Here is a 19,483-nt window from a genome sequence, read left to right on the forward strand (position 1 = left end):
TCGTCTGGGTAAGAGACTTCTAGATATGGGCCTTTGCGGGGGCTGGGCCTAGGCGAACTGTTAGGGTGTGCGCGCGACAAGATGTGGGGCCAACCTCCCATCAATATGTGTAATGAAGCCGCTTTGCGCGATTGGCATTCCTTGCTTCGTGGAGTTGGTTATCGGAAGGAGGCGGAAGCGAGCTGTGACCAGGCCTTGGGAGAGGGGCCATGCTTGCTCCATTAGCCATCGAGGAGGCCTCCAAGAAAGTGGATGAGATCGCTCGCCGTGCTGCGCGAGGGCGGCAGAAGGGGGAGACAAAATGAGTTTGACTCGACCTTCAACTCTCCCTTGCAAAGGGAGAGGAAGCCAAGCGACTTCAGAAGGAAGTGTTCCAGCTCCTGGACCAGCTTAACAAGGAACAAGGACTGAAGTCGAAGCTTCTTCTTCACTTGGTGGGTGTTCTGGGATCGACGGGAGTCTCTTTTAGCCCAAAGACCCCTGCGCTTGATGCTGTGCTGGGGGAGGTTTCTTCTCTTCCTAGACGGATCGACCGCTTGGTGAAGGTGACTCCCGTTCTTCTGTTGAGGCCGCAATGGCCCTAGTCATGGGCCTTGTCAAGGAGGTCATGCAGGGAGGTATATCTGCAGAGATTCTGACTAATGTCCTCCTGGGAGGTTAGGAAGGAGCGGCACTCCATTGCGGTCTGTTAGCGTTGGCAGAAAGATGCTGGCGCTTTTGCTAAGGCTTTGAAAATTTGGTCGAGGCGTCTTTGAAGCTGCTGAACTCATCACAGTAGCCCCCTTGCGTGTTGCCATCCCTTGTCTCTGTTCTTTTCATGTAGATATTTTTGTAAGAAACTGTTTGAGACACCCGTGCTTAGGATGTGTAGACTGTCCTTCTGTTGATCCTTTTGTTGAGTAGTTTCACTTCCTGGTTGGCTTAATTTGTTATTCTTAGGCCGGGCTTGTCCGCTCCTATGTTTCACTGCGTGGCCTGTAGATATTCGTTAGCTCAGGAACTGGAAGGTATCTATTGACAAGCTGACCGTGTCCTGTTTTTCGAGCGGGCTGATGGTCTCTTGCGTGGCCTTGAGATCGTTTCTTGTAAAGTGTTGTTCAGTACCACTATGGTCTTTTGGGTGAGTGCAGTTACTCGACCTGTATAGGCTTCTTAGTCGTTCTCAGAATAGAGCTGCTTGGATGTATCAGCATTATTTACCAATGCTTGGTGATCATAATTACTTTTTGTTTGACAGTTTAGGCTTGGCAAAATGATTCTGTAATGAATTAATTTGTGCTCATTGCTTGGATTTTTTTCTTATATCAGGTATAACTTCAGTAAAGTTGCGCAGTACAAGCAGCTGACTCTGGAAGAGGCCGAGGAGAAGATGAATAAGAGAAAGACTAGTGCAACTGGTTATGAACGTTGGATGATGAAAGCAGCTACAAATGGGCCAGCTGCCTTTGGTTCAGATATGATGAAACTTGAGCCTGCTAACGATGGGGAAAAAGAAAGTGCTCGTCATAAGAAGGGAAAAGATAATGAGGGTAATAATTCTGATAAAGGTGAGGAGAATGAAGAAGAGGAAGCCGCTCGTAAAGATAGGCTCGGGCTCTCTAAAAGGGGCATGGATGACGATGAGGAAGGTGGAAAAGATCTAGATTTTGATTTGGATGATGACATTGAGAAAGGTCAGTTCTCAATTTTGATCATATTAGAATAGTTCCGTAGTTGACTAAACTCTGCTCATCGTCTAGCTCTGTATAACTCAAAGTTCACTCATAGTTTGCTCACTTGCACTCTCTTTCTATTGAAGCTTAATTGTTAGTTCTTATGAGATGACCCCTTGTCCCTAATTTAATGCATAACATCCTCATCTTAGAAATGCATTTGGTAATCTGAACAAGATTACTTGCCAAACACGCATCCATCTTATATTATTATCCTGAAATAGTTTGTTTTTCTGGAAAAGTTCCTTTGTATACTAGGAAGCATATGCTTTTGCTAGTTCTTACTCCCTCCGTTGTGAAATAAGTGTCTTAACTTTGTACTAAGTTTAGTATAAAGTTGTACTAAGGTTGAGACACTTATTTTGGGACGGAGGGAGTATCTTTTGATTTTCCTTAGATGATACATCCCATATTTGCATTACATTAGATGGCCCTGAATAATAATATTGCGATTTGCTTTTATTCAGATTTGCAAATTAGCTAAGAAATAGGGTGTTACTTTCTGTCAATAACTCTAATGTTGAATTCAATAGGGTGTTACTTTCTGTCAATAACTCTAATGTTTAATTCGTCCCTTGAGTGTAAGCAAGTACGGTAGCGTGTTTACTTGTGACTAAGTGTTGGACTAGATATTTGGATGACCATGTACTGTCGACGTACCATTTTCCTGCTGGTTTATTTTGCATGGCTACTAGCGTTTTTGCTATGTGCCCAGGTCCAGGTTAATGTAATTTATGTGCTCCTTACAACGAGAATAGCTATACCTAACATGGCCAAACTGGCACATTGAGATTAAGTTTGCTCTGTCACAGAGAGCTATACCAAAATGTTTGCACTGAAAAGAAAATATCAACACTGGCTATATATCATGCTCATTTTTCTGAACCCAGATTAGCATCATAGTGGGAATTGCCTTTTCAGGTGATGACTGGGAACATGAAGAAACATTCACCGATGATGACGAGGCTGTGGATATCGACCCAGAGGAGCGGGCAGATTTAGCTCCTGAAATTCCTGCTCCACCTGAAATTAAGCAGGTTGTTGCAAATATACACTATTTGTTGAAATAGTTACAAATTTAATTTTGTATCTGCAGCAATGTTTCTTTCTTCCTTAAAACATGTTCAATCAGTACTGAAATTCGATGTCAGAAATTTTGAAGATGGAAATTTACTCTATTTTTGGAAATATTTCTGAACTTAAATTTGCACCTGTTGGCATTATCTTTTGTTTCTTTGTTATAAACATGTTCAATCTGTACTGAAAATTGATATCAGGAAGTTCTTATTTGGGAATGCTTAAAATGGTTCACATAGGTAAAACATGTAACTAGCTAGTATATGCTTATAAATGTGTTACTACTCACTAAATCTGCTAGATGCACACAAGTTTCTTTCATGTGCCGCTGTTATCCAATTAGGGGATAATATCTTGGCAGTTAGAAAGCTTAGCATTATTTCAAGCCAAGTTATCCATAAGAGAGGGCTCCTATGTCAATCAATTGATGGATCAAGAGTATTAGGGATTTTGTAGGGTCATTTAGTTTAGTTATACACAGTTCTGTTCTCTTGTCAGGTTCTTTGTGCACACATCTATAACAAGTTATGAACTGTACTTGATTTTATACAAGCTGTCAATGCACTGCTATAATGCTGTCCTAGTGGATGTGCAATGATCGGAATCCACACATGACTTAGTTCGGAGTTAATAGAACAAACTAACTGATACATGAATGAAATGATAAACGGGATGCTATTTGGAGGAAATGGAGATATGCCACTAACCAGCCTATCTTAATGAACCTGAAGTGAAGGTTCTCAGGTGCCGCCATACTTGGATCCATTGCACCTGGTAAACCTTTGGTCGCAAAGAATAAAAGAGCTACTAGTCGATCATGTAATAGACTCCACTTGTGGTCCCTATTGCTTATGGGACACTGATTAAATCTGCCTGCGTGCTAGTATTATGGGAAAACGCCTCTAGAAAATATGTGCTAGGGCTGCCTATGAATGCCATCGTATAAGCTGCAAGTATTACCTGTCCAATGTTAAAAAAAGTATTAACTGTCTATGAATGATATTGTGTGAAATTATTCGAAGCAAAATGCTGCCTACAATTTCCATTGTTCAAGAACAAACTGCTGGTATTCTGATTTTGATACATTCAGGATGATGAAGAGAATGAGGAAGAAGGTGGCCTGAGCAAGTCAGGAAAGGAATTAAAGAAGCTGCTTGGTCGTTCTTCTGGACAAAATGAGTCGGATGCCGATGATGATGATGAAGAAGATGATGTAATACTCCATTCACAGAGATTTAATATTTATTTTTATTTTATTGATAAGGATTTTTTTCTTCCCTTATTTCAGCAGGATGATGAGTCATCTCCAGTCCTTGCTCCAAAGCAGACGGATCAACCAAAAGATGAACCTGTTGATAACAGCCCAGCCAAACCTACACCTTCATCAGGACATGCTCGTAGTACACCTCCTGCATCGAAATCCAAGCAAAAGAGGAAATCAGGTGGTGATGATGCCAAAGCATCTAGCGGTGCAGCTTCAAAGAAAGCAAAGGTGGAATCTGTAAGTCAACTGTGTTCATTTCATATTTTTTTAAAGGAGAACCTTAATTCTCATGGACATGTATCTGAGTGATGTGTTTTGTTGTTTGCATAGGATACAAAAACATCAAGTATCAAAGAGGAGACACCATCTTCCTCAAAACCTACACCAAAGGCCTCTGCTTCATCAAGAAGTGTCAATGTATCTCCTGTGACAGAGGATGAGATCAGGACCGTTCTTCTTGCAGTGGCTCCTGTCACTACACAAGATTTAGTCTCCAGATTTAAGTCTAGACTACGAGGTCCAGAGGTAGGATTCTTCAGCAGTACTGTTACGGCTTTTAAAGCTGTTGCATCCTTTTTCACTAATTACTAAATAATGATACAGAACTTGTTCTAGCCACGTATATTAAGAATTGCAGCCAGTCCTGTTTTGCATTAACTCACAATATTTTTTGAAGGATTTAGTTATGGTTTGTTAATTGTCACGCATGAAGACACCTCCAGTTTCTTGAACCTCGTTGTTGGTCTGCCTCAGGGGATAGTCAGAATTTCTTATTTTTGATATAATCACTAATTGTGTAAGTAGTGAAATGGGAATTGTTGGTTGGCAATTTGAAAAATAGGAACGAAGCTATTGCTGTTAGTGACTTGGCATCCGGACTTGGACACAGTCACAGAGTCCACAAGAGTATCGTGCATCGGTGCATGGACGCTATCAGGCTCCCCATCCACCACCTTCAGGTGATGTTATGGTTGGCTGGGCGCCTGGGTGAAGTCCATCCATGATCTACAACAGCCCCCATACTATTTTGCCAATTTCGATCCCAACTTCATCACTTCTAATTTCGTTAGTACTAATTATTGTTACAAAAGCGCAAGTTGTTAAAAAACCCAGTTGTGGGAATAATTCTAGTGGAAAGAAAACCTGTTTCTTTGATGTAATTTGCTAGGCAAAGCTTTAAAATTCATAGAAGAAATCATGTAAACCTCAAAATTGGTTTGTGTTTTTTGCTCGTTAAATGATTAGTCCTTTTCTGTAACTGAAAGTGTCAAACATGCTCTTTCTACCAGTTGTTGATCTGACAGCTCAATTTGCATCTTGATCTCATTTTGTCTTTTGCATCTCAGGACAAGAACGCCTTTGCTGAAATTCTGAAGAAAATTTCGAAGATACAGAAGACTAATGGCCACAACTATGTTGTCCTTAGAGAGGATAAGAAATGATCAGCTCAAAAGTGGCCATTTCCTTCATTGCGAAGTATCCTCTTGTGTCTTCATGGGGATAATAGTTTTGTACTGTATTATAGTATTAGACGAATTTGGTCTTCTGACAAGTATGTGCCGAACTTCTACCCTTGCTTCTACTAGAAATCAAATAACTAGTTAGTGCCTTTTCGGAACCTCTCCAGTCTTGAAACTCTGCTCCGTGTAATGAGCTCGGTTTGAGCCATTCCCTGCAATTGTGCTACTGCTCCCTCCGCTCCGGCAGCTGCAGTTGTGGAGCGGAGAGCATCCAAACAGGGCGGGGCCCGTTCGGAAGCTCTCCAGCTTCCCAAACGGGCCAGCTTCTCGCGGGTGCTGGGTGAGCTGGCTTCTCGCGGGAGCTGGGCGAGCGTTCGGCTACCGACTTGGTCGGCTGTAGCGATAGGAAAACTGTTCGCTGAGAGAAAACGGTTCATGCAGGGCTTTAGCGATAGGAAAACGATTTGCTCGGTGGGCTGTAGCACTTTGGGATGGCACGTAATTTGGAGCAACTCCCGCTTCTCGTTTTCGCGAAGCTGGGCGATAGCTGCTCCACAAATTTGCACGCAGGTTCGCTCGTTCTCCAGAAGCTGGATTCCGGGAGCTGAACTGTTCGGCTGGCTTCTCGCGAGATTCTCTGGAATCCGGAAGTCAGACGAGATCCGAACGGAGTATGTTGTCATCTCCTGGAGTATTCTAGAAGTTGGGAATTACAAGGTTATGATGATGTGTGAGAAGAGATATATTAATGCCAAGACAGTTTTTTCCGTTTGACCAGGTTCTTTAAACCTATGAATCCAAAGAGTAAAATCTATAACGATGTTCCTAAGAATAAAGTTTCATTGTGTGACTCAGTACGTGTTTTTTTCGTGTCCCATATCATCCAAAGAATAGTGAGCGTGACGCTGTGCCTGATCTGAGGGGACTCGATATGTGTCAAATCTTACGGACATTACCATGTCAGGAGTTCATCATGTGTTTACACACAAAGATGAATCATCTTTACATGTGTTCATCTGACCTCTTCGAGGATAGTACTACCTCCGTTCCAAAATAGTTTCAAAATAATTGTTGCTGGCGAATTCTAGTGCAAGTTCAGGCACATTACGAAATTAACACAATTTCCCTTTTTACCTTCGCGTCACCCACAGCGCTCACTCCATTCACCCTCTCTTCTTCCTGTCACCCTCGCTCCCGTCGCCCTCTCTTCTCCCCACCACCTCGCCGGCCACATCTCTCCCCGTCGCCGCCATCTTTCTCCTACCTCCACTCACACCCGTCGTCCATCCACACCCTGCATCTGTGGTCAAAGCTTGGATTTTTGCTCCGGCGGTGAGCTTCTGGGCGACGAAGGCGCTGGATCCGCGTGCGTGTGCTGTGGATCTGGCTAGGGAGGCAGTGGATGCGACGTCTGCAGGGCGGCGACCTGCTCCCCGGCGCGGCATGGAGGGCGAGGGTCGGCGCCGCACCGAGGGCGAGCCTGGTGGCGGCGCGAACGCCGACCGAGGAGGCTACAAGGTGGTGGTGTGGTAGGCCGCGCCGGTGGAGGACCTGCAGGGGCGGTGGCGCGGGAGGCCGAGGCGGGCGGGCGCCACCGGTGGCGGGACGAGCTCGGCTGGGGCCTCCTCGGCGACGCCTACGACCTCAGCGACGCCTACGCCAAGACCTTCTACCTCGGCGAGCCCCTCACTCTGCAACTCTGATTTAGATTGAGTTCTGTGATCCAGTACCGTACTCCATCAGAAGATTAACTACAGTAGTCAGATTAGTTCTTGCAGTAGTCAGATTAGTTCTTGTAGTAGTCGGATTCAGTAGTTCTTGCAGTAGTCAGATTAGTTCTTGCACTAGTTGGATTCAGTAGCCGGAGTACTTGCAGTAGTTCTTTGATCAACACCATCAGAACAGTAATCGCACCATCCAGCTCAACACATTCAGTCCAAATTGCAGAAGAGTACTGTAATTTAAGCGTAGGATCAACGAAAGAGTACTGTGATACACATGCCCAATTTTTTGTCTGGCATAATTTTACACAAGGGCAAGCCCAATTAATCAGCAACAATCATTTCAGTTAATCTTCTGGCATAATTATTCTGGTGTACTCCATGTTTTACTGTGATACACATGGAGTAATTTTCATACACTGGAACATAATTTTCCAGACAGACAATCATACTGTTTTAGTTGAACAGATAATCATTTCAGACAGAAAATTATCACCAATTAGGCTGAACTAATTTTTTAGTTAATCTCCTCCTCATCTCCAGTCACCAATTAGGCTGGTGAATCTTCCACTATTTTGGTGTTGCACATTTGCTTAGTGCTGCTTGTATCTCATGCTTACTGTTGCATGAGTAGTTTCATTAGTTTTACAGCAGCAGTACTCTTTCCAATTGGCAAGTTTCAGCAGCAGAAATTTAATTGAGTACAATTAAAATTTCCAGATCAAAGAATTTGGACTAGGACTTGATGCTATGAGTAATTTGGAGTAAATTCAGATTAAAGAATTTTGTGCTATGAGCAGGACTTGGTGCTGCTGCTGTATAGCACTGTAATAGTTGTGCAGCTCAGGAGTACTCTTGCCAATTCAGTTAATTAAATTTCATTTAACTAAAACTAAATGAATCTTTTCCTTTAAGTAAAACTAAATGAAACTTTTCCTGTTAATTTAATAGTTGCAGTAGTATAGCACTTGCAGTAGTGTAGGACAGCAGCAGTTTAGTGTAGGACAACAATAGTTTAGTGTAAGTTTCAGTTCATTAACTGAATTTTTTCAGTTACTTAACTGAAACTTTTCCAGTCACAGTAGGACTTCTCTTCTCTCTTCTTCTCTCTTCTCTTTCTCTTCTTGCATCTGTAGTTTAGTGTAGGGTTTATTGGAGTACTTCCCTTGTGCCCTCCATACTCCTCTCCTCTCCCACTACTTTCCTCTCCTACTACTTTGCTTGTTCTCTTCTTCCCGAAACTTAAAGTTCAGACATGAAGTAGTCTTAGAGACCCATCTACTCCTTGTATTCATGTGTATAGTAAGAAGCAGATAGTGCACTTTGCCAGCTGCTCTTTTCTTTGCTTTTACCTCAGGATAACACACTAAGATTTTCACATTGTGAATAATACAACAACCATTGCGAAATTGGAAGCACATTTTCTTTTCTTGGCTATGACTATAAATTGAAAGAATGTTGTAGGTAAAGGGGTGAAGGTAACATTTAGTGATGTGATAATGTTGTTGCATGTGCATCTTTTTGGTGTGTTATACTCCTCCTTGTGAATACACTTAATCGATCTACGGTTCTACTCCTCCTTGCGACCAAATAAATGGTTATCTGCATCTCCAGTAAAATTTTGTCTTTTCAACTTTCATATACTCCCTCTTCTCTTGTAATGCTGCAGGAGAGACAACCTCAGGGACGCTAGCTGCTTAACTGAACATGAAACCGAACCTGGGGTTTCTCTTTTGATGGTTGCTGCATGTGTGAGTGCAGGAGTACTTCCTTCACTACATTTAATTTAATTAAAACTAAAATGAAAATTTTAAGTACTCCAAAATCAATATATGAAACAGTTCAGTACTCCAAGATCTGTACATTATTTTGTTTGACAGGAGTACATTATCTACATTATCTACAGATCAGTACATTATTTAACTGTGATTTAGAGTTATGATTATTTGATGTGACGAACATTGTGAAGATATACCCTGTTGATGAGGATCTCTAATCCAACATTTAGCACCGAAGACTTTGAAATAACTCACATTGAGTTTCTTATCAGTGAGGAATTCATATGAGGTCTTCTGAAAGAATTTGTGAAGATATACCCTGTTGATTATGTGACACACAATATCAATAGCCTCAGACCAGAAGCGACGAGGCGTCTTGTATTCAGTAAGCATAGTGCGAGCCATCTCAACAATAGTCCTGTTCTTGCGCTCCACAATGCCATTCTGTTAAGGAGTGTATGGGTCAGATAACTCATAAGTAATACCAAGTTCATCAAGATAGTCATCAAGACCAGTGTTTTTGAACTCGGTCCCATTGTCACTCCGGATATGCTTGATCTTCACATGGAAATTCGTCGAGGCCCTTGAGGAAAATCGTTTGAAGACTTCCTACACTTTAGTTTTGTACATGATGATATGCGTCTAGGTGTAATGAGAATAATCGTCAACAATAACAAAGCCGTATAGAGATGCTGCATTTGTTAGTGTGGCATAATGAGTGGGGCCAAAGAGGGCCATGTGAAGCAATTCAAAAGGACGAGTGGTAGTCATGACAGTCTTTGAGGAATGCTTGGATCTGGTCATCTTTCCAACTTCACAAGCCCCGCAAAGATGATCTTTGAGGAATTTGACACCCTTGATGCCAATGACATGCTTCTTCTTCGCGAGTGTGTGCAAGTTCCTCATGCCAGTATGACCTAGTCGTCGATGCCATAACCAGCCTTCTGAAGCTTTTGCCAGTAGACACGTGGCAGGTTGTGGTCCTGTAGAGAAATCAACAATATACAAGTCTCCTTTCCTAAAGCCTTCGAAGACTTTGGAATTGTCAGCTTTCATGATCACAACACAATGATACTTGCTAAAGACAACAACTATATCAAGATCTCAAAGCACTGAGACAGACATGACGTTGAACCCTAAGGACTTGACAAGCATGACTTTGTCCATGTGTCGATCCTTTGAGATTGCAACCCTACCTAGACCCAATACCTTATTTTTGCCTTTGTCAGTGTAACGCCCCGAGACCGATGCGCCAGGTGTCTTCCAGTTATTCGTTGTTGTTGCCTTGTCTTTCGCTTGCGTGTTGCATCTTGCCATGTCATCATCCGCATTGTATCATCATGTTTTTCGAAACTTGCATTTGTCCCGGTCTCCTCGTTCTCTCTGTTGTCCGTTCTGAGCCCGGACACACTTGCACGCGCCCGCGACACGTTCGAAATATTATTTTATAAGTGGCCGGAAAAATGTTCTCAGAATGGGTTGAAAGTTGGCGTGCGGTCTTATTATAGTATAGGTAGACCGCCTGTCAAGTTTCGTCGCATTCAGAGCTCGTTTGATAGCCCAACCGTTAACTATAGCGGCACTATAGCCGGTCACACGTCGGACGTTTTCAGTCTCGAGAAACCGTCATCGGGCTGCACTCCTTCCCTCTCATCTCAACCCAACTCCTCTTCTCAGTCCACCTAGGCCCAGCCTACCCCTCTTTGCGCAGTGCATAGACCCCTCTCGTGCGTCCGACACTGTCCCGAGCCCGACCTGGACAGTCGTCACCATTGGATCCGGATCATCCCCACACAACTATAAAATATCTTCGTTTCTTATTTAGACTTTCCTAGCCTATTTATTCTCGACCGTTTGATTTTAATCGGAGGTTCCAAATAGCCCTAACCAAAAATCCTATGTTATAAGTAGCAGTCTAACCCTAGACCTGTCCCATCGATCCATCTAATCCTCTCGTCGCCGCCACCCATGTTGCTCGGGAGCTTGTCCCATCGCCAACCAAATCTTCCCTCGGGATCCCCTTCGCACCAACCAGAGCCCGCACCCATGTTCCAAATCCTCTCCGACCAACTCCCTCATCTTGCGTGCCCGACCAACCCACACACCTCGCCTGATCTCCGCTGCCTCGGCCGTGTGACCCCGCCGGGCCGCCCGAACCTGTTGGAGTCGCCATCGTCGGCAGCAAGCCCGTAGCACCACCGAATCTAGGCCTGTGCAACGCTCTGCTCCTTGCATCTCTCTTTCTCCCAGCCTTCTTCCTCCCCTGCTTTAATTCATCTCCATGTTCGTTTGCTTCCCTGCTAGGAAACGAGTGAAGTCCCGTCGCCCTCCGACGACTTCGTAGTGCCACTAGACCAGCAGGTCCGTCGCGCCGCCCGTGCTCCTCCGCACTGGCCAACAACAGCAGGACCCCGCGGCCTCCTTTGCCCTCTCCTTAAGCCGGCAACAGCAGCCACTCCATCTCGTTGGTTTCCGAACAGGAGGAGCCCCGTCCCCGCCATGAATTTGACCACCTCCGCCGGAGCTCAACCCGGCCTCGCACATCCACGTTGCCGATGGCAACAGCAGCAGGTCATGCCGCTGGCCTCCTCCCTACCTCGCTCGTTGCTCAGGCACCACCGCGCCGCCCTTACCTTCCCTTCCTTCCTCTCCCTTCTCCTGCTCATTCTCATATCTCTCTCTCTCTCTCTCTCTCTCTCTCTCTCTCTCTCTCTCTCTCTCTGTCTGTCTGCTCGTACAGGGAGCCCGACATGGCATCCTTGGAGTGTTCAGACAGCAATAGCGCCTCAAGCTCGTCCGCTCGGATGCGTGCCCCGAACCGTCTCCATGCGCAGGATTGGATCCATCCCCAAGGCCGCCGGACCTCGTCTGCCCCGCTGCATCGCCGGATCCGGCCGCCAGGACACTTCAGCGCCGCCACTTCCTTCCTCCTGCTGCTCGATCCCATACTTCACAAACGAGGCAACCAGCGCTCCCCTCTATTGACTTGGTCCAGCGCCAACGTGGACGAGCGCCACATCGCCCGCGCGCGCCCTCCTCTGCCTCGCCTTCACGTGGGCCACCAGATCCGCGAGGCCCATGTCTGGTTTTCCTCTCCACCGCCTTGGGCCAAAGCCCATGGGTGAGTTTCCCCGCAACCCCCCTCTGTAGGCCCAGCGTGTGTAGTTTCAGCCCATAGTCGTTTTTTTCCTGTCTGCGAATTTGTCTTTATCCAGTAAAAATAGATTTGCAGTAAAGCCCTCCAACTTCATGCATTTAATATCTCCACAACCGTGCATTAGATTAAAACAACTTATATACGTAATATGACTAGAATTTCATCTAGTTTCATAATATGCCACTTTCATGAATGTTTAAAATGTTTAAACTGATGTTTGCATTAAATTGCTTAAATGCCATGTTAAAATACTTTATTTCATAACTAAATAACCGTAGCTCCAAACTTAATAAACTTTATATGTAAATGGGGTGGAAAAATGCCTAGTTTAACATGGTTACATTACTTTGCATGTTTAATAACTCTAAAATTATGTTTAGGGTAGAACAGTACCAAATCCATAAATATGCACATGAGGATTTTCCGGACTTGTTGCTTGTTGTTCCGACCTCATTTAAACTTGCCTAGATAGGTAGTTTTACTATGCCTCACCCCTTGCGATGTTAAGAACATTTAATATTGTTGGATACATAAACGAGAGAGAACTAAATAAGTCACGTGGTGTTTCGTCAATATGCAACGGAGTTGCATATTGAGCTCCACTTAATTTGTAGGTTTGTTTGTGCATTTTGCCATGCCATGCCTCATTAAACCGGACATGCATCATACTTGGTTGTGCATCATGCCATGTTTATGTGATGGTTGTTTACCATGTTGTTTGCTTCTTTTCGGTGTTGCTTCTTCGGGTTAGTTCTGATAACGTCGCGTTTGTGAGGATCCGTTCGACTACGTCCATTTGTCTTCTTCATGGACTCGTTCTTCTTCCTTGCAGGATCTCAGGCAAGATGACCATACCCTCGAAATCACTTCTATCTTTGCTTGCTAGTTGTTCGTTCTATCGCTATGTCGCGCTACCTACCACTTGCTATATCATGCCTCCCATATTGCCATGTCAAGCCTCTAACCCACCTTTCCTAGCAAACCGTTGTTTGACTATGTTACCGCTTTTGCTCAGCCCCTCTTATAGCGTTGCTAGTTGCAGGTGAAGATGAAGTTTGTTCCAGGTTGGAACATGGATATTGTTGGGATATCATTTTTATATCTTATTTACATTAATGCATCTATATAGTTGGTAAAGGGTGGAAGGCTCAGCCTTATGCCTGGCGTTTTGTTCCACTCTTGCCGCCCTAGTTTCCGTCATACTGGTATTATGTTCCTTGATTTTGCGTTCCTTGCGCGGTTGGTTGTTATGGGAACCCCTTGACAATTCTCTTTGAATAAAACTCCTCTAGCAAGGCCCAACCTTGGTTTTACCATTTGCCTCACCACCACCTACTTTTCCCTTGGGAGTCGCGCTCCCGAGGGTCATCTTTATTTTAACCCCCCGGACCAGCGCTTGTCTAAGTGTTGGTCTGAACCAAGTAGACTGCGGGGCCACCTCGGGGAAACTTGAGGTTTGGTTTTACTCGCAGGATGTCTCATCCGGTATTTCCCTGAGAATGAGATATGTGCAGCTCCTATCGGGATGTCAGTGCATCGGGCGGTCTTGCTGGTCTTGTTTTACCATTGTCGAAATGTCTTGTAACCGGGATTCCGAGTCTGATCGGGTCTTCCTGGGAGAAGGAATATCCTTCATTGACCATGAGAGTTTGTGATGGGCTAAGTTGGGACACCCATGCAGGGTTTTGAACTTTCGAAAGTCATGCCCGCGGTTATGGGCAGATGGGAATTTGTTAATATCCGGTTGTAGAGAACTTGGCACTTAACTTAATTAAATGAATCAACCGCGTGTGTAGCCGTGATGGTCTCTTCTTGGCGGAGTCCGGGAAGTGAACACGGTTCTTGGAGTTATGTTTGTGCGTAAGTAGTTTCAGGATCACTTCTAGCTTCTCGACCGTTGTGTTGCTTCTCTTCTCGCTCTTATTTGCGTATGTTAGCCACCATATATGCTAGTGCTTGATGCAGCTCCACCTCACTACCCTTTCTTACCCATAAGCTTAAATAGTCTTGATCTCGCGGGTGTGAGATTGCTGAGTCCTTGTGAGTCACTTCCAAATAGCTGCAGGTGCCGATGATGCCAGTGCAGGTGACGCAACCCAGCTCAAGTGGGAGCTCAATGAAGATCTTGATCGTTGTTTTGTTTCATTTCCTATTAATCAGTAGTGGTGCCCAGTTGGGACGATCGGGGATCTAGCATTTGGGGTTGTCTTCTTTTATTTTGGTTCCGTAGTCGGACCTTGATTGTATTCTGGATGATGTATGTTTAACTTGTATTGTGTGAAGTGGCGATTGTAAGCCAACTCTATATCCCTTTCTTATTCAGTACATGGGATGTGTAAAGATTACCCATCTTGCGACATGCCTACCATGCGGCTATGCCTCTAAGTCGTGCCCCGACACGTGGGAGATATAGCCGCATTGTGGGTGTTACAGTCATCATAGGTGATATGCTTCAGATATGATCGAGATAAAGCAGTGTCCATCAATAAGTTTCTGTCACCAGTCATGTGATTTGTACATCCACTGTCGAGGACCCACTCAGTGGCTTTGAGTTGTTCATCCTGCAGATGAATTAGTGCATCTTACGAACTCATATACTTCAACAACGAAGAATATGACATCAAATTCATCAGATCAATTTCATCAAGCAATACAACAGATATCGTAGTATGACGTGAGAAATGAAAATCCATTTCTTCATGATTAGCTTGCATCCTTTCAAGCATATTCAAGTCTCCAGCAAATTCATCAGACGTTCAAGTATGTCTAGAGACCCGACCCTGCATAAGAGATTAGTTCTTTTTCTTCACCACCCGCATCTGGAGGGGTGGCAAAGAGTTCATCATTCTACGAGCTCCATAAGAAAAAGGTGGCATAGAAGCCAGTCCACTTCGTTCACAGAAGAGGGGTTAGGGTGAGCATATGAATAAGCAGAGAAATTCTTCGAGGACTTATGAACATAACGATTTGAAGAATAATTCACATATTTGTAGCCCTTAGGCTTTCCCTGTGAAACAGAAGTGTTAGCACGATGATGTTCATATGAGGATTGGGATCCATATGAAGAATCTGGTCCATATGAGGACTTGGATCCATATGAAGACTTTGGTCCATGTGAAGAATTCGATCTGGGGTTCCTATTCTTCACAGGTGGTGTCATGATGACATTCACCTGAAGACTTTCAAGGCACTTTTTGGGAACCCAGATTTTCTTCATAGGGGGGCCGTTCCTGCAGTTAGTGCCAACATATCTAGCAAATACTTCACCATTCTGATTTTTGAACAGTTTATAGTTGGAGTCAAATGACTCATCAGAAGAGTATGAAGATTCGCATGTAAAGACAAATGAAGTGGATGGATCTACGGGAGGTCCCTTTGCAGCAACCCATGAGGTTTTGGGATACTGCTCAGGTTTCTAGTAGGTCCCATCAGCATTGAGTTTCCTCTCAAAGGCAATACCCTCTTTCCTAGGGTTCCTGTTGAGGATCCGCTTTTTAAGCACATCACAAAGAGCCTGATGCCCTTTGAGGCTTTTGTACATGCCTGTCACATACAATTCCTTCAACCCTGTATTGTCAGTGATACTAGTGGCATCCTCAGATGAGGAATTTGTGATAACAAAGACAATTGAAGATTTTGCAGCAATAGAAGCATTTGAACTTTCAGGTGAAGAATTAGCAGATTCTTGTTCAATGCATTTCAAACATGGTGGAATGAATTCAACTTGAGCGGAACTGATCTGTTGAGCAAGCAATGAATCACGTTCCTTCTGAAGATCTTCATAACTCACCCTTAGCTGCTCAAGATCTTGCTTTCTTTGAAGAAATTTATAAGAAAGTTTCTCATGATCAACTAACAGAGTGTTATGATGACTTTGAAGGTTGTCAAACTTAGTCTAAAGTCTCTGAAGGTTTTCATTCAAAGTTTGAGTTCGATCCATTTCTTCACCCAACAGGTCATCGCTTTTGTCTAGCATATTTTGAACCTTTTCAAAAGCCTTTTGTTGTTTCACAGCAATCTTAGCAAGTTTAGAACAGCTAGGCTTGAGGTTTTCATCAAATTCATCCTCACTTGATTCAGAGGAGGGATATTTGAGTACCTTGGCACCTTTTGCCATGAAGCAATAGGTGGGAGCGTAGTCATCATCGCCGTCGTCAGCAGTGTTGGGGAAGTCATTTTCCTCAGAGTTGAAGATGGACTTGTTGACGAAAGCAGTAGAGAGGGCTAGGCTCGCCACACCAGAGTCTGACTCCTCAGATGCCTCCTCTTCCTCAATTTCCTTAGATTTAGCTTCAGAGTCCATTTCCTTGCCAATGAATGCCCGAGCCTTTTTGGAGATGCTCTTCTTGTGAGATGAAGACTTTGAAGATTTTGACGATGAGGACTTTGAAGATTTCTTCTTCTTCTTCTTCGAGTCATCAGAACTGTAATACTTGTATTTCTTCTTCTTTGATTCCTTCTCACATTAAGGACATTCAGTAATGTAGTGACCAGGTTTATTGCATTTGTGGCAAGTTCTTTTCTTGTAGTCACGGGATGAGGAATCTGATCTCATGTCATCACCTCTTGAGGATTTACCAAAGTGAACACGCCTTGAGAACTTCTGGAATTTCCTCACGAGCATTGCTAGATCCTGACTCAATTCTTCAGGATCACCAAGACTGCTACCAGAATCCTCACCTTCAGATTTAGAGACTGCCTTGGCCTTTAGTGCGCGTGATTTGCCATAGCTCGGTCCATAGAGATATCTCTTCTCAGCAAGTTGGAACTCATGAGTATTTAGCCTCTCAAGGATATCGATAGGATCAAGTGACTTGTAGTCTCCATGTTCTTGTATCATCAGTGCAAGAGTGTGAAATGAGGAATCAAGCGATCTTAGCAATTTCTTCACCACCTCATGGTCGGTGATGTCAGTGGAACCAAGTGCTTGAAGCTCATTTGAGATGTCAGTGAGGCGATCGAAGGTTTGCTGAACATTTTCTTTGTCGAGTCTTTTTAAGCGGTTGAAGAGATTGCAAAGAACGTCAACTCGAGAGTCACGTTGTGTTGAGACTCCTTCGTTGACCTTGGACAACCTATCCCAGATAAGCTTTGATGTCTCCAAAGCATTCACTCTGCCATACTGCCCTTTGCTCAGATGGCCACATATGATATTCTTCGCTTGAGAGTCGAGTTGCTTGAATCTCTTCACATCAGCAGCGTTAATTGTAGGAGTGACAGAGGGAATGCCATTTTCCACAATGTACCAGAGATCATTGTCAATTGCCTCAAGATGCATTCACATCTTATTCTTCCAGTAGGGGTAGTCCGTCCCATCAAAGGTAGGACACCCAGCTGAGACCTTGATCATGCCTGCAGTCGACATAACTAAAACTCCATGTGGTTATACCAAAATCACACAGAATAAGGGAATACCTTGCTCTGATACCAATTGAAAGTGCGTTATATTGACTAGAGGGGGGGTGAATAGGCGATTTTTACAAATTCGTCACTGAGGAATTTCAGGGTGAGGAAATTCCTAAGCAACGAGCTACTTAACAGTGAAATAAGTACTCAAATGCAAGCATAATAGAGCAGTAGCACAATCATCATGATGAAGTGAAAACAAGCACAGAGTACAAGTAGCGTGAACACAGGATAAGCAGGCCGAAGACAAAGTGACTGAAGAATTAGGATTGAGGAAATTGAGAAAGTCTTTAGTCAAAGTCTTCAAACACTGATGATCAAGTACTTCAACACAAGAATAAGGAAATGAAAAGGTTGAGGAAATAGAACCAGTAGCTTGGTGAAGATGATGATTTGGTAGACCAGTTCCAACTGCTATGACAGTCGTACGTTTGGTTGGAGCGGCTAGGTATTTAAACCTAAGGACACACAGTCCCGGACACACAGTCCTCACCGTATTCTCCTTGAGCTAAGGTCACACAGACCTCGCCCAATCACTCGTGGTAAGTCTTCAGGTGACTTCCAAACCTTCACAGACTCGGTCACTCGGCGATCCACAATTTCCTCTTGGATGCTCTAGACCATGACGCCTAACTATGTGGAGGATGCACAATCCTCAAAGGTAACAAGCATCGGTTCCACACATGAACAATCTCTTTAGTGATGCTCAATCACTTTGGGTTTGTAGGTGTTTGGGTTTCGGTTTTCCTCACTTGATGGTTTTCGCTCAAAGTCCTCGAAGGATGGGATGCTCTCAATGACAAGTGTTAGTTTCTCTAGGAGCATCCAAGTAACTAGTTATCGTAGGGGGCGACTATTTATAGCCTAGGGAGCAGCCCGACATGATAAGCCATAAATGCCCTTCAATGATATGACCGTTAGGTGGGTAGATATTTTGGGACAGCTGGCGCGTGGCACAGCAATGGTCGGAAATTTGAGCTCTCAAATTCCTCAGGGCTATCATGTTCCTCACTTGTAGGCAATCCACACTGGCGAATTCCTAACTCCTCAGTCAGAACAAATTCCTTAGAGATTAGAAGACCTTCATCTCTGTCACTGAAGAAATTGACTAAAATGTATGAGATTTCCAATGGCTTCACTCGAAAGGATTGGGTAGGTGTAGGATTTTGAGATGAGCATCACTTGGAAACTTTTCCTTAGTTTTACCTCGACCCCTTTAACAGTACGGTGTTTCCTATGACTCAAGAAAGAGAAAAACGAAACTACAAAAACAAAAAGTCTTCACGCTTCATATTCCTCGCATGAATATCAAGTCTTCACGGTCACACCAATTTCTTCACTTTCAAAGTCTTCAAGAAAACCAAAGTCTTCAGCTGAAGACATTCATTTTTAGGGGTCGACTTTCATCGTAAATATCAAACTCCTCATAGACTTATAGACCCGTGTACACTCACAAACACATTGGTCCCTTAACCTATAAGTCTTGAATACACCAAAATCCCTAAGGGGCACTAGATGCACTTACAAGTATATGTTGCTCAACCCCGAGGTTTTGAAGATCCTAAGCATCCTGGCAAAATCTTCAGACTCAACAAGGCGCTCTATGGCCTCAAGCAGGCCCCTCAGGTGTGGTATGATACACTGAAAGAATTCCTCATGAAGAAAGGCTTCAAACCCGGTTCACTTGACCCAACTCTTTTCACCAAAACATATGGTGATGAATTATTCGTGTGCCAAATATATGTAGACGATATTATCTTTGGCTGTACTAACCAACATTACGGTGGCGAATTTGCCTACATAATGAGTGAAGAATATCATATGTCTATGATGGGAGAATTGAAATTCTTCTTAGGTCTTCAAATTCGTCAACAACACAATGTCATCTTCATATCTCAAGAGAAATAC

At 43.9% G+C, this 19,483-nt stretch overlaps 1 protein-coding gene across 4 annotated transcripts in view; it reads left to right on the plus strand.

The window, feature by feature from the left end:
- Positions 1-5,673, plus strand: part of LOC119267495 (transcription initiation factor IIF subunit alpha) — an 11,015-nt gene extending 5,342 nt beyond the window's left edge. The window contains exons 4-9 of one of the 4 annotated variants that reach the window (XM_037548907.1): positions 1,309-1,673; positions 2,634-2,749; positions 3,880-4,002; positions 4,078-4,281; positions 4,384-4,578; positions 5,400-5,673. In XM_037548907.1, coding sequence (XP_037404804.1) covers positions 1,309-1,673; positions 2,634-2,749; positions 3,880-4,002; positions 4,078-4,281; positions 4,384-4,578; positions 5,400-5,495 — 1,099 coding nt within the window. In that variant the 3' untranslated portion in view covers positions 5,496-5,673. Of the gene's footprint in view, positions 1-1,308; positions 1,674-2,633; positions 2,750-3,879; positions 4,291-4,383; positions 4,579-5,399 lie in introns of all 4 variants that reach the window. The other 3 variants (XM_037548900.1, XM_037548894.1, XM_037548886.1) reach the window with 3 other exon arrangements.
- The last annotated feature ends 13,810 nt before the right edge of the window (positions 5,674-19,483 follow it).

Source organism: Triticum dicoccoides, chromosome 1A, assembly GCF_002162155.2.
Source record: "Triticum dicoccoides isolate Atlit2015 ecotype Zavitan chromosome 1A, WEW_v2.0, whole genome shotgun sequence".
In the NCBI taxonomy this organism is placed as follows: domain Eukaryota; kingdom Viridiplantae; phylum Streptophyta; class Magnoliopsida; order Poales; family Poaceae; genus Triticum; species Triticum dicoccoides.